The sequence below is a fragment of the Amblyomma americanum genome, chromosome 1 (assembly GCF_052857255.1).
Source record: "Amblyomma americanum isolate KBUSLIRL-KWMA chromosome 1, ASM5285725v1, whole genome shotgun sequence".
Taxonomy (NCBI): domain Eukaryota; kingdom Metazoa; phylum Arthropoda; class Arachnida; order Ixodida; family Ixodidae; genus Amblyomma; species Amblyomma americanum.
In genome coordinates, this window is record NC_135497.1 from 217,771,776 (window position 1) to 217,784,584 (window position 12,809).

At 44.0% G+C, this 12,809-nt stretch overlaps 1 protein-coding gene across 1 annotated transcript; it reads right to left on the bottom strand.

Annotated features, from left to right (window-relative positions):
• Positions 1-1,990: 1,990 nt before the first annotated feature.
• LOC144114629 (cytochrome P450 4c3-like) lies at positions 1,991-12,065 on the bottom strand. Its single transcript, XM_077648490.1, has 11 exons — positions 11,686-12,065; positions 10,663-10,775; positions 9,892-9,977; positions 8,784-8,971; positions 6,918-6,987; positions 6,691-6,817; positions 6,034-6,186; positions 5,273-5,446; positions 4,172-4,238; positions 2,930-3,106; positions 1,991-2,369 (listed from the first exon to the last, which is right to left on the bottom strand). Exons 1-11 carry the CDS (start codon positions 11,921-11,923, stop codon positions 2,197-2,199), a joined length of 1,566 nt encoding a protein of 521 aa, XP_077504616.1. The 5' UTR covers positions 11,924-12,065; the 3' UTR covers positions 1,991-2,196.
• Positions 12,066-12,809: the final 744 nt, after the last annotated feature.

Below are 12,809 nucleotides of genomic sequence, written 5' to 3' on the forward strand. Positions count from 1 at the left end.
CTGAGAAAAATTCGGCTCCTGCTTTACATCGAGCGTTTTCGCAAGCCTTGCAACATGTGTTTGAAGGACGAAGTTTTCTTGCTTCTTCCTTTTGAAGTAAACCACGACAGTGGAATACTGACATAATGATAATTGTCGCTGTATTTTTGTAGTAAAATTGCACTGCGTATACTTTGACAAATGAGGGCTCTTGTATGTTTCGGCAAACATTTATTTCTTCTCGTCAGAAGTCAGCATCATTTAGTGTTAACGATCAGCTCCGTTCGGTATATCCGGTCATGTTCAAAGCATTGGGCGCCCTCTTGAAATCTAATGCACTACGTTCTGTCAATGGGATTGACACAAATCGCGCTGCTTATGCTTCGACACCGATTCATCCTTACGTATAAATAACGTTTTGAGGAGTAACTGGCTTGTTTTCGCACACTGGCTCACCTAAACCCGCAGGAATTAACGACATCCCAAAGGTGTTCTTGTTGGTTTTTGTTAGTGGTTTATTGAACTGTTCAAAAAGGAAAAGAAAGATTCTACCAGCCGCGGCAATTGCTATCTAATATCTTAAGCACCCGATCTGCAGCCGGCGGAAATAAAAGGGACATGGAGAGAATAGCAACTATAAGTACGGAGGGGGGCGATAGTGAGAAAGGAGAGGGTGGAGCTTTGTACAGACCTCGAATTCTGCGCTGGATACGCGGCTGTAACATTATAAAATTATTTTTACTTCTCAACCGTTTCTATCTAGAATATTGCGGATTGTATTTAAGCATTTGATTATGGCTACATAGATTTTTGACTACTATCAAATTCTTCAATATAGACTTATTACGAACATCTAGAGCGCATTTTACATAACGTCACGTGGCATGAATTGTAAATTTGTCGAATATTGTGGATTCTGCGCCTTTCCTCCAATATTTACAAATGATCCTGCTATATTGTTACCTTATATCCGACCACTGTTGAGGCCTCGCGACCAACAATATTTCTAAAAATAGTAACTATAAAAATAAAAAGCGTTGCTTAGACTACCGTCCGGCGGCCGTCTTGCGCAACCCAAAAGCGCCTTGCGATGGTTCGCCAAGCCCTCTTACCACTGCCGTCTTACGTTTCTCAGCGGTATAGCATGTACGGTTGATTGCGTTGAACGAAACTGTTGCAGGTATGGTACAAATCAGGCACATTTAATATCTTATCTATCTTAGGCACTTTATGCGGTGTAAGCGTAGAAATCTAATCCAAGCCTTCGTTATTATCGTACACTACGTTCAATGTGTTCAATTTTTGTTGCAGTATAACCCTTCTACACCGCTCCTTTATATTTCTGCGTTTCAGTGTATAATATTCACGCTTTCGTTAGCACGTAGTTAAAAACAATCACGCAATTTACGGGATGATCATATTCCTCTTGGCTGCGTCTGAACACTTTTTTTTAAGTTGCAGAAGCAGTTCCTGAAAAATGATGTTACTCCGGCAGGATAACCAGATTTCATTCCGCGTCCTCGGGCTTACCAGACGAACGCAGTAACTCCCGCAAGGGGTAGGCAATAAATTCCTTCCAAGTTTTGCGATAAGGAAGCAGTAGCCACCACGAAAAACGATAAGCCATTGCACTTGTAATAAATCTAGAAGTGTTAATGCGACCCATGATGGGCTTCCAAAGAGTTGCGCAGCATGATGGCACTGAACATGAGCAGTAGGAGCCAGTTAGAAGAGGTCCAGAATTACGGAGTGTATTGGCTGTCAATGAAGCTATGAATAGTCATGTTTCCACAATAACATTCTCGTCTCCCCTCCTGGGAGGGTTTCTGGGATTCTTGTTCTGCCACATTACTATAAGAAACGTGCTGTTTGGCGACTCCGCGTAGCAGTATTTTCTAAACCATTTTGTTCAAAAGTTCCTCTTAAATTTTGCGCAGCCCGGAGCCACTAAGGCAGGTTATAGTATACAGAAAGAATGCAGAGGCAGAGGCACAACTTGGCGTAAAGCCCGTTACGGTACTTTCAGGAACTTTATTCAATAACATTACTAGATGTATTCTACATATTTACAAAGGTCAATAGCACAATCACCTTTTATCCACACGCTAAACTTAAAAAAAACATGTCACGGCACTCTCTTTCAACGTGATCATATTGACTGCGACCATGCATGTCATCACAAAATTTACTACAACTTTGCGACGGTTCTCTCTCGGTTCACGTGACTGCATGGTCCCTGGGCGTAAGCTTCAGGTGCAGGCCTTGCGACGGCCGCAAAACGAGCTCCAGCGACATCTGCAGGTCCTCGTTACGAATCTTCGATTTCACTTTGAAGCGCCTCAGGATCTGCGCCAGCAGAATCTTGTCCTCTAGCTGAGCAAACTTTTGCCCTGTCGAGGAAAAAAGACGCAAAAGATGAAGGCACAAGCCGGTATTGCGTTAGTGTCTCGTCTCGTTAGCTTAAAGAATTGCAGTAATTATACAAATCTAATTTGATTCCATGACAACCGATGGCCTTAAGGCGGTGTCATGCGATCATTTTTCGCGTAACGTGCATTTGAAAACGACTCTTTTTATCTCGCCCACTGAATACATGGCAGCCGAACACGTAACTTATGATAAGCAACTTGTTGCAGCTGCTAGTCGAACGTGGAGCTCTTATAGACTTTTAGAGTTTCTCTTCGAAGTTTGTTAAATTTCTTCTAGTAAGTTTGTTCACCCGGTGTATGTCGTGGCCTGAGGGCAAAATGACGTCCCTACAAGTCATTTGTAATACCTTTTCATCGGTTATTGCGAAAAAAAAAACGTTTTATTGGGAAATCTCTGGAGCCGATAGCTTGAGTGGCTAATGAGAGGTTGTGCACGGAACTTTTGCTTAAGATGAATTTCTTTCTCTAGCTCGTTATAGCTTACTCGCATGTTATTCACGACGATCGTTAGTTTCACGCACCTATGCAGTTGCGAGCACCGCCGGCAAATGGAATGTAGAGGAATGGGTGGCGGTCCTGGTCCACCTCAAGGAACCTTTCCGGTATGAAGTCGTTCGGCTTGGGGAAGAACCGAGGGTGTCTATGCATGAAGTATATAAAGATAACGGAAACTGTTCCTTTTGGTATGGTGTATTTTCCTGAAACAGCAAAAAAGAATACGATCAGATTAGCTGGAAAACCTCAACAATAGGTTTCCTGCTGCCTTTTTTTTCTTTAACAGAAGATCAATAACTAACTACAGACAAAATATGCAGTCATCTGCAGCGTTTCTGTCGTCTTCCAATGACCATCTTGCCCTTTACAAAAAAAATTGCCTAACAGTGTAATTTTGCCACAAGTAAACTGCCTCTTTCTATCGTTTTTTTTATAGTGGTGATTATATCAACACGGCTACCGAACCACACACACAAAAAAAACAATAAGTTATCAGTATGAAGTTGAAATTTCGTGCGAGAAAGTAAGATCTGCAGATATGAGCATTTGGATATTTTAGCACGAGTGATCTGTGAAACAAAAAAAAAAAGCATTTTAAGGTGAAAACTTTCCCCACATCAATCCTGCTTAGGAGTACAACTTCAAAAACTAGTTAAGTGGTCTTCTCGTTTAGAGACGAAGTCTATCATGCTCTTGAAACTGTATTGAAACAAAGTAATTAGGGGGGCAAATTCGCAATTCGAAGAAGTGAGAGGGTCATATGCCAGAACAGCAGAGCTCTGTCGAAGCAGCATTTGTCTAGTCAGCATATTTTAACAAAGCAACATAGGTCAAAGCAGTAGAACTCCGCGAGCACGCAGAGTTATAAAGCTTTGACAGGTGTTTTTATATCTATATTTTATAGCTGAGTGCCATAGTAATACCAAGAATATTTATGAAATTCTGAACATTTCGGTTTATATAGCGTTCCCTTTTTGCAGATTGTATAACATTATATAGCAGCGCGAATAACATTAAGGAAGGGACGGCGACAGAGGCACAGCGAAAAGAGCGCCCTTCCTTAGTGTTATTCGCGCTGTCATATACCTACTATGAACCAACTAGGCCAGCGAGCAACCTTTCACTTTTTGTTTTTCCTTCGGGCAAAGTTTAAGCCCGCCTCCCTGCTCGTCTTCCTTTAAGGTGTATACGAACGTCCGTCAATTCACTGGTGGTATACGCAGAGCGCAGTGAATGCAAAACGAACGTAAGTAGGAAATCAGCCTTACCAATAGAAACGTCTTCTCCCAGCTTCCTTGCAATTGCCGGAATAGGCGGGTAGAGCCGAAGAGCTTCCTGAGGTTACAAAAAGAATGAAATATTTATTCATAATTAGTTTTCATTCTTAATGCATACGGCAACTATGAATTATAAAAGGGAGACATTCAAAGCTAGCTTATATGAATCCTTGTAATTCGAGAGGTAGCTAAGATAGAGAGAGTTTTTCATGAACAGTTATCTACCAATTGATTGTTATCGGCCAAACAGATAGGAAAATTCGGGGGACACTTCAGCTCCGCCGTAAGGGTATATCCGTCACTGAAAGTTTGCGGTCTACAATGACAGCCAAGCGTGCTTCGCTCTGGCTTTGCCGTTCTATTTAGTACTGCATTTCTTGTATTATTGAAGATATAAAAAAACAAAACGAAACTAAATGATGGACTTCAAATTAAGCTGATATTTTTTAGCCTTGCTTGACGCCTGAGCGGCTCACTGTGTAGTGCATTTTGCAATTATCACAGGGGAGATGGCTTAGTTGCAAACCTGTGATAGGTATGCAAACCTGAAATGAGAACAGCTGTGAACTTCAAAAATTTTTTATAACTTTTCACATTTACTGAGTAAACGAGGATGTTTCGTTAGGCAAAACGACAATTCTTTGCGCACCTCATGATTACAAAAACGTCACGAAACCTTTTGCTACCTTTGTTTTAAACCGCATGCAAATGATTCATAGAACATGAGCCGAAAGTCCGCTCAAAGGAATACCGTGCATTAGAGTTTTCGCCAATAATTACGTCTGTTGACAGGAGGCGTATTCATGTTTAAGAGTGATAATTGATCATATAAGTAATCCGCATAAACGCATTGGGTACTTCAGAAACGAAGAAACGATAAATGCAACGTGTCAGTGCAAATGAAATCATGTCTAGTGACTGCAGACTCCCCCAACGGTGCAGTACCGAGCGGCCGAAATTCCCTTACGCCAATCGTATTTATCTCAACAACGCTGCTCATCAAGTTCAATGTCACCACTGAACCTGCTTTTGGGAATCATGTATAGACCAGACGTCATCCTCACAGAGCAGAATTCTATGCAGGCGACGAACCTTAAGGACGCAGTCCAAATACTTGAGCTGTTTGATGTCCTCGACCGTAACAGGCCGCTCACGATCAGAGCCGAACACGGCGTCTAGCTCCTCGTGAACTTTCGCCAGGGTCTCCGGGTGATTTCCGAGAAGGTGGATTGCGAAAGACGCTGCCGTGGCGGTAGTGTCGAATCCCTGCAGCACAATGCACGATGAGTTGGCTCAAGCAGAACAAATTTCCCTAAACTGCACGCTCAAAACGCAGAAAAAACAGCTGAGAATCTTGGCCAAAAATTATATATTAAGCTAAATCTAGAATTTTCTTTTCGCATCAAGTTCATTTTTGTTCTTTAACAGAAGAAAACGCAGTTTGAGTAGGAAGCCTGAAAGCTGCTTTCCGAATGATGCGAACTCCATGCCGTCTGGCTGACCAAGAGGTGACAAGAAATTGGGATGCCTCGAACGCGCAATGTAAAACTAAAAATGAGCCACTGCCAGAATGCCCGACTTGCACAAGGAGCCGCTGAAATTGTGCATACTTTTCGGCGACACCAAAATGATACTTATCCAACGCAACGTCATCTCTCTCAATAAGATCGACAGCTTTAACTTGTTCTCGTAAAATCTCTTACCGGTATGGCCACTGAGTGTTTTCACATTAATTTTTTGCTAGCAGCCCGCACCTCTGTCCTAGAGAGCTAACGGAAAATAAAAAACTTCCCTTTGCGAAGCTCGCGTCACAATGGACGCCAACGTTGTTGAGTGCCAAAAAAGATTCTCACCCCAATCATGAACGTGTTGACTTCCTCTCTGATTTCTTCTTCTGTGAATACTCCTTCTTCCATGTGCATACGCAGGAGGATATCCATAAAGCTCTTCTTTTGCACCGCTCTTTCACCTTCTATCTTGTAACTCTTCTTTCGGCAGTCTAAAATCTAACAAAGGATATGGATGTTTAGCTGAGGCATATATTTGTCTCTGTGAGCACAACGCACAATTTAATGCTGAAACATAAAGCGTGAAACACAAAGTTTTACTTTTTCTACACGCTGCTTCACTTCACTCCTTGCCACAGACCGGTGGCACTAATCACTGCCGCAGAAATTAATACCGCTGCAGCAAACTAGCAAGAAAAGTTGAGGAAAGCTATCCCGTCACGCTGTTATTGCAGTCTGTTCTGAGTGGTTATGGCTCACATTGGCTATGGACTGTGAGTTTCACAGTAATTTTTCAACCCTGAATGAACTAACGATCCAGATTTACTTATGTCGAAAAGAAAAAAAAATTGATTGACGTTTCTGTTTGTTTTCGCTAAGCGCTTTGTTTATTCTTCTTCATTTAAAAAAGAATGAAAGCTTTTATAAAAGAAATCACGCGTTAAGATATTCGTATTATATCTCTAGGAGCTATAAACAGGACTACTGTCGGTCTGTACTTACGTCTCGAGTGTATTTCTTTATAAGTTCCACTTTCTGGTAATACCTCTGGCCCACCCCAGTCCGCCGGTATATAAACTCAGGCCAGTGATGGATGTTCATCATTCTTGTAATGATGTCGGTAGCGATTCTGCGAGTACAGTGTACAAGCTTGAAACACTGTTGCAGCTAGAAAGTTCCGCTTTCTTTTCGTAGTGTGGAATGGAGCGCAACAAAGGCAAAAGACTTACTCATCGTTGACCTTCAAAAAGCCGGTCTTCTTGACGTCCTCTTCGTCAAGCGTTATTCCCATAGCGGTCTCTGAAGGAAGTAATGAAAGGCTACAAGTTAGAAAAAAGAACCAACCGTAAAATCGTTATTCATCCATAGTTGACACAAAATAGTGCCGTTGTGAAGTGCGACGTCTCAGAGCTCCTTTGTGCAGTCATCTAAGACATTCGTTCTTTCTTGTGAATGCAAAAGCGCATATATGGCTGCACTTAGTAATGTGTATTTAAATCTCAGCTATTCAAGATTAAAATTGGAAACGGGCAACTCCTACTACCGTTCGCAAGGTATTGAATAGTGCTCGCGAAAGTTCTGGCGCCTGAGACAATCCTGGCTTTATATAGCAAAGCTTACGCTAATTGTGACACAAGCACTAAATTTCAATTTGCCTTCAATAATTGAATAAATATCAGTTTCTTTTGAAAGCACAGAAGGCGTGTCCGTGCTCCACTTATATCAAGCTGTCAGTCGAAATCACAATTCAGCAGCGCGCAATGATCTGCGCACAAAGTTTCAAGCATTGAAAGCTGCCGCCATGCAAAGCTCCTCTGTATCTCATTGTTTGTTTAGAACACCTTACGTATCACTACTTGTGCTCCTTCATTTTTCATCCTTTCAAAAAAAAATAGAAATGCAAAGCGCATAGTTCGCGTTGCCATTGACAAGGTAGCGACTATAGAAAGGTGCGTGAGCCATACCTGTCATGTCACAAGTGCAGCGCGCCATTAAAGGTCGCTATCGTTATGGCACATTCATTCAGGCTGTAAATCTCCCCGAATGCATAAAATGTCGCCTTCCTTTTATTGCGAACCAGATGTCGTCGTATGTGATAATTTCACGGAAACTGAACCAATAATTTGGTACGAGCAACATAGCATATGTATTAACTACTGAGCATTGAGCATTTAAGGAAGTTTTTGAGCACTTGCAATGCAGAAGTATGGTAAAGAAAAATACTACATAGCGGTGTTTTTCTTTTTTTGCTAGTACTATTATGTTTCCAGGAAGCAGCTTTCTACCGTCGGCTTCTTCAGTATCAAGTCTGCCTTTAGTACCTTTAGTACCGATTCGTGACTCGTGAATGAAATATTTTATTAAATATATCAGTTCATTTCGCTCCACACTGCATGGTGAACCAATTGTTCTGAAAACTTGGCGACCCAGGACAACTAAAACGGTGGCATGTAGTGACAAGACTTTAAATTACGGTGACAAATAATAAATAGGTTGCACGTCCCCTTTCCTGTGCAAACTACAGCAGCCTAAAAAAACACGGACTACCTTCACGGAAATTTCTCGAGAAATTGTTGATCGGTGCTTTTTCATTGTTCATCATTTAGTTCAGAGACACCCCATAACAGCTCATTTATGCAAGTCTAAAGCTATGCTGAATAGAATGTTTGCTGTTGTGGGCAAAAATTAACTATAAAACAACATTTCACTTCTTGTGGTCTTCCTCTCAATAACTACTCTGTTCCTTCATATCCCACGGCATTATCTTTCAGTACTTATCTTCAGCGGCCTCAAAATATGCACAATAGAAAAAATGTGCTTCACTGGAGCGCTGCCTTTAGCACAAAAACAAGCAATTTTAGTCGTTGAGATCTGATTGAAGCAAAATAGCCTCAACGATCTCCTGAAAGAAATAATGTCCAGGCACTCGTTCCACTTCGTGCGGATTGAGGACGCTTCGAACACACCTTTGGACAAGCCCAGCGGGTGGCCTCTTGAAGGACGGCGAACAGACAGGGCGCGTAGAACTAAACCCATATCCTGTCAAAAGCCCCGACGGCGCCGCGGAAACGAGGCATTGATGGAGGCGCACTCACCGAAGAGAATGCCGAATGTCGCAAGCCTCATCACCGGCAGCAAGTCAAAGTGGTCTCGCCCCAGCACAGCCAACTTCTCGCACAGCACGGAAGCTCTTCGGTTCATGATGGGCACGTACTCGTCGAGGATGCGAAAGTGGAACGCCGGTGTCAGCACTTTCCTGCGCTTCTTCCAGATTGTCTTTTCGCTACGAAGCAAAACAAAAAAAAAAACAGAACGTCTCTTGGTCAGGCCTCGGCGCACAGGGAGGACTCTTGTCTCATGTCATCAATAAGGCGAACTCAAGCAAGTCTCCGAGTGAGAAATTTTGACCCCTCCTCACGCAGTCCTGCTGTGAGCAGCGCTCCTATGGATGTGCGAGGCGCAATAGTTGAACAAGCATTTCTGCAAAAACGGCAACTGTAGTTCTGGTCTTGATCTCTCATTTATTTTTAGCCGTGCGATTTCTGGCAATATAGCTGTTCTAGTGCGCAACAAAAAGCAAAAGCAGGCTCTGAAGAGCTCTATTGCTCGCCCTATTGTCGAAGTAGCAGTAGCCGCTAACGCAATTGAATATTTCTCGGGAGCCGCGCAACTGCAAACACACGTTCACGGGCAGATTGGTGCCCGCGGAAGCAGTTGAAGGTAAGCGAGCAAGCGTGCGCGGGTCAGCGCGTATCAGAAGTAACTTCCTCTCTTGCACAAGAATTACAAAACCTAGCGAGGTTACGTAACGAGGTTGATTTGTTGTTACAGTAGCCATCCCATGCAATTTTGTAATTATTTAACGAACACAAAGCGAAACGAGTTTACGGTAGTTTTAACAAATTGTATGAATTTTATTGTAGGACAGTTTATTTACAAACCAATTAAAAACAAAATTAGAATTTGCAAAGAAGTCTGCAACACTGTTCGCGTCTGCAGCATACCAAGTATGCTTGGCATTTGGCCGGTCATCGCAGGCAAAGTCCCAAGAAGCAGTGATGCTGCAGAAGGGCTCTAACAAAGAAAGTGTTGCATCAATTCTGAGTACACCGTGATAAGTTCTTTTTCCTAGTGCAGGCGTTGTAAATTATCAAAAACTTTGCGGTAGCTGCAAATGAAGAAAGCGTAGGAAAGAATGTTTACCTAGTAAGCAGGCCGTTCCCAACCCAGCTCTTTAGCATGGCATACAAGAATGACTTGTTGACATTTTCGCTGTTTGACAGCACTCGCTGAAAGAGAAGCAGAAAATATTAAAACTGCGTCAAGCATAGGCAACCACCCAAAACTTTTGTTAATCATCGTTATAATGATGACCTCAACGTTTGAATCTAGATCATTGAGCTCTTGTATGCGTGGGTACAATGAGATATTATCTCCCTGAAGGCATGTAATATTCAAAGGCAGAAAGAAAGCAAGAAATAAAAAAACGGAATTAAGAAAAGTACTAGGATGTTGACAGTGAAGCGACTGCCCTCTGAGAAGACAAACTGCTATATTGGGCACGTGTAAACATCAGCGGAAAGAATAAAACGTGACGCAAGTACTCCCACGCTTCAGACGTGACCTCGCTATTTGCGAAAATCGATATCACAGAGTGGCTAAAGATACATGCACAACATTTGTGTTTCACCAGCTTCACTTAAAGAAGCAACGAAATGAGTTCGCTAAGCAAGAATGGAAAGCAATCGATATAGGCTGTTCCTCTGGACTGCATAGCATGCATGTATATTCAAGTTGCTTAACGACCAGAGGCGGGACGACAGGACAGACGCCTCCTGCGTCCCGTCTCATCGCTAGGCGCAGTGGAAAACAGACTGTTAATTCAACTAAGATGACTGATTTCGTGACCGGGATTCCATTCAGATGTCAGTACGAAGGAGCAGGATATACAAGAGGAGTACCAGGAATGCTTACCTCAACCGTGTTAGGGGTCACAGCGACAAGAAATGGTTTTGGCCCATAGTAGGCAACTGTCAAGTCATGGTCAAGCACTTCAGAAAATATGGTCTTAAAGTAGTTGAATAGCCCTGTAAAGCAAAGACATCATACATCTATTAATAATGCAAGAGTCAAACTTTACGAACACAAATTTATGCCACCTTCGGCGCGACACGGCGGTTCTCAGTGTACTCAATTTTGGTGAAGAATTGTTGATCTGGTATAATTTCTTTATCTTGGTGCTTCAACGTGAAAACTCGCAAAATTCTTTACGCCTATATTTTTAGCCCCGCCTGTTGAAATTATATAGCGTTTTTTTGTTATTGCGATTTAACCGAAGAAATAGTGACCTTCTAAGGCGCTAGGGGAGCATTGTATTGCTATTGCACTGTTAGAAAAATAAAGAAAATTTAGGTGGCTCAGTAAACAGGAGAAACAAAAGAAAATGGAAGGTCGTGCTCAGAATCACTGCCTGCAAGACACTTTTGAATAACACTCCGAAACAGTTCAAACGTATGGCGTATTTTGCCCGTTCGTCTTGAAAGGCGTTGCGGTAGGCTCAATATGCCATTGCCGCCCTTATATTTAATAACCGAGGCTTGTGCTTCTAACAACTCCTCGTATTTAGCTACTTTGCTGCTAAACCATGGCTGAAAACGGCCGTTTATCCCTGACATGCTTCACTGGCGAAGAGCCTGCATGTATTTCAAAACTTGTCATTCTCTTTTTGTGTGCTTAAAAGGCTAAAATTCGCAGCGTGGGACACATCTGCTTGTGTGCACAGTCGCGGAGAAATGAAAGGCGAAGTGAAATCACTTCGTAAAAATTTAACACCTTTCGGTTTCTGATTCTTTTTTTTTCACCTGGGCAGTGACAGAAGCGGACAGAGGTCATCCGTGTGCAGATCTCTTATCTGCTCGCAAACGACCTTTGTCAAATGTGGCACAGAAAAGATAGAAGGGTACGAGATGAGCAGAGAAATGTGCTTGCTGCACTCACTGGCTGGCACTTCGAGCGACGAGTCCATCGTTGAAATTTGGCGCCACATGTCCAGGATCAAGCAGAAGGGTAAACTTTCCTTTGGCCTCGGCGCGTTGCGTAGGGAGGCATACACGCGGATCCAGCGGGCCACCTTCCGCACACAGTAGTAAGCTACACCGATCGCCGCAACAGATATGAACGCTGTGACAATTTTGCTCGGCAACAGCGGCCTGTACACCGCCGGAATGGGCTCCATGGTGATATCGCGGCACCCGCGTCCAGCGAGCCCGATCGTTGGCGGAAATCAACTACGCGTCCGGACGGAACGCCTTCTTGCTCATGCAGCGGTGAACGCTCTTGTCGGTTTTGGAAGTCAACTGGCCGATCGCGTACCGTTTTCCTTCTTTTATGTCCATTTGGTGTTTTGAAGCGCGCACTTCTTCGAGGGGAGAGGAGGGCCACGCGCGAAGGAAGGAGGCGCGAGCCGACCGCCCGGTTCGCTGCCCTCGGCGATGAGAGGGGCCCCCACCTCCCCCTCGACAATGAAAGGAAACGTTCCAGTAGCCGTTGAGCGCGCCGCAATCGGCGCGCGTGCCTCACCTTTTACACTCACGAAAAAAAAAAAATCTGGCAGCCGTGAGTACGTGCGTAAGGGACCCCCTCGCTCCGGCCGCTCTCCTCCGCGTGCAGCATTCTCGCCCAATAGGAGATCGGCCTTCCTCCCTTCCCTAGCACGCACTTGATATTTTGTATCGCGCACGAGCCGCGAACGGTGGGCAGGCGTATGCGGCGTCCGGTGTCGTGTGAGGATACTCTCCCCCACCAATAACCAAGATATGCATGGAGCATCGCTGCAGCCATGTGCGTCACCTCACCGACGAAAGGCGCGCGTCGTGCCTTCCCCCCTCCTTCACCCTTGGGGCACTGTTGTGGGTCGTGATGTGGAACACGCGCGCTTTTGGCCTCTCCTAGCCGCTGGTTATTCTTTAGCCGCAAATAAATTGGCGGCATCCACAGCGCGCATCGGCCGTGCGAGCCTTCAGGGCGGAAGCGTCACCACCTGGGTTAAACCGTCACACGTGGACAACTGGAGACAAGGAATCCTGCGAGCCGCATGGCTTGTCGGTTTGGAGCTTGTGCAT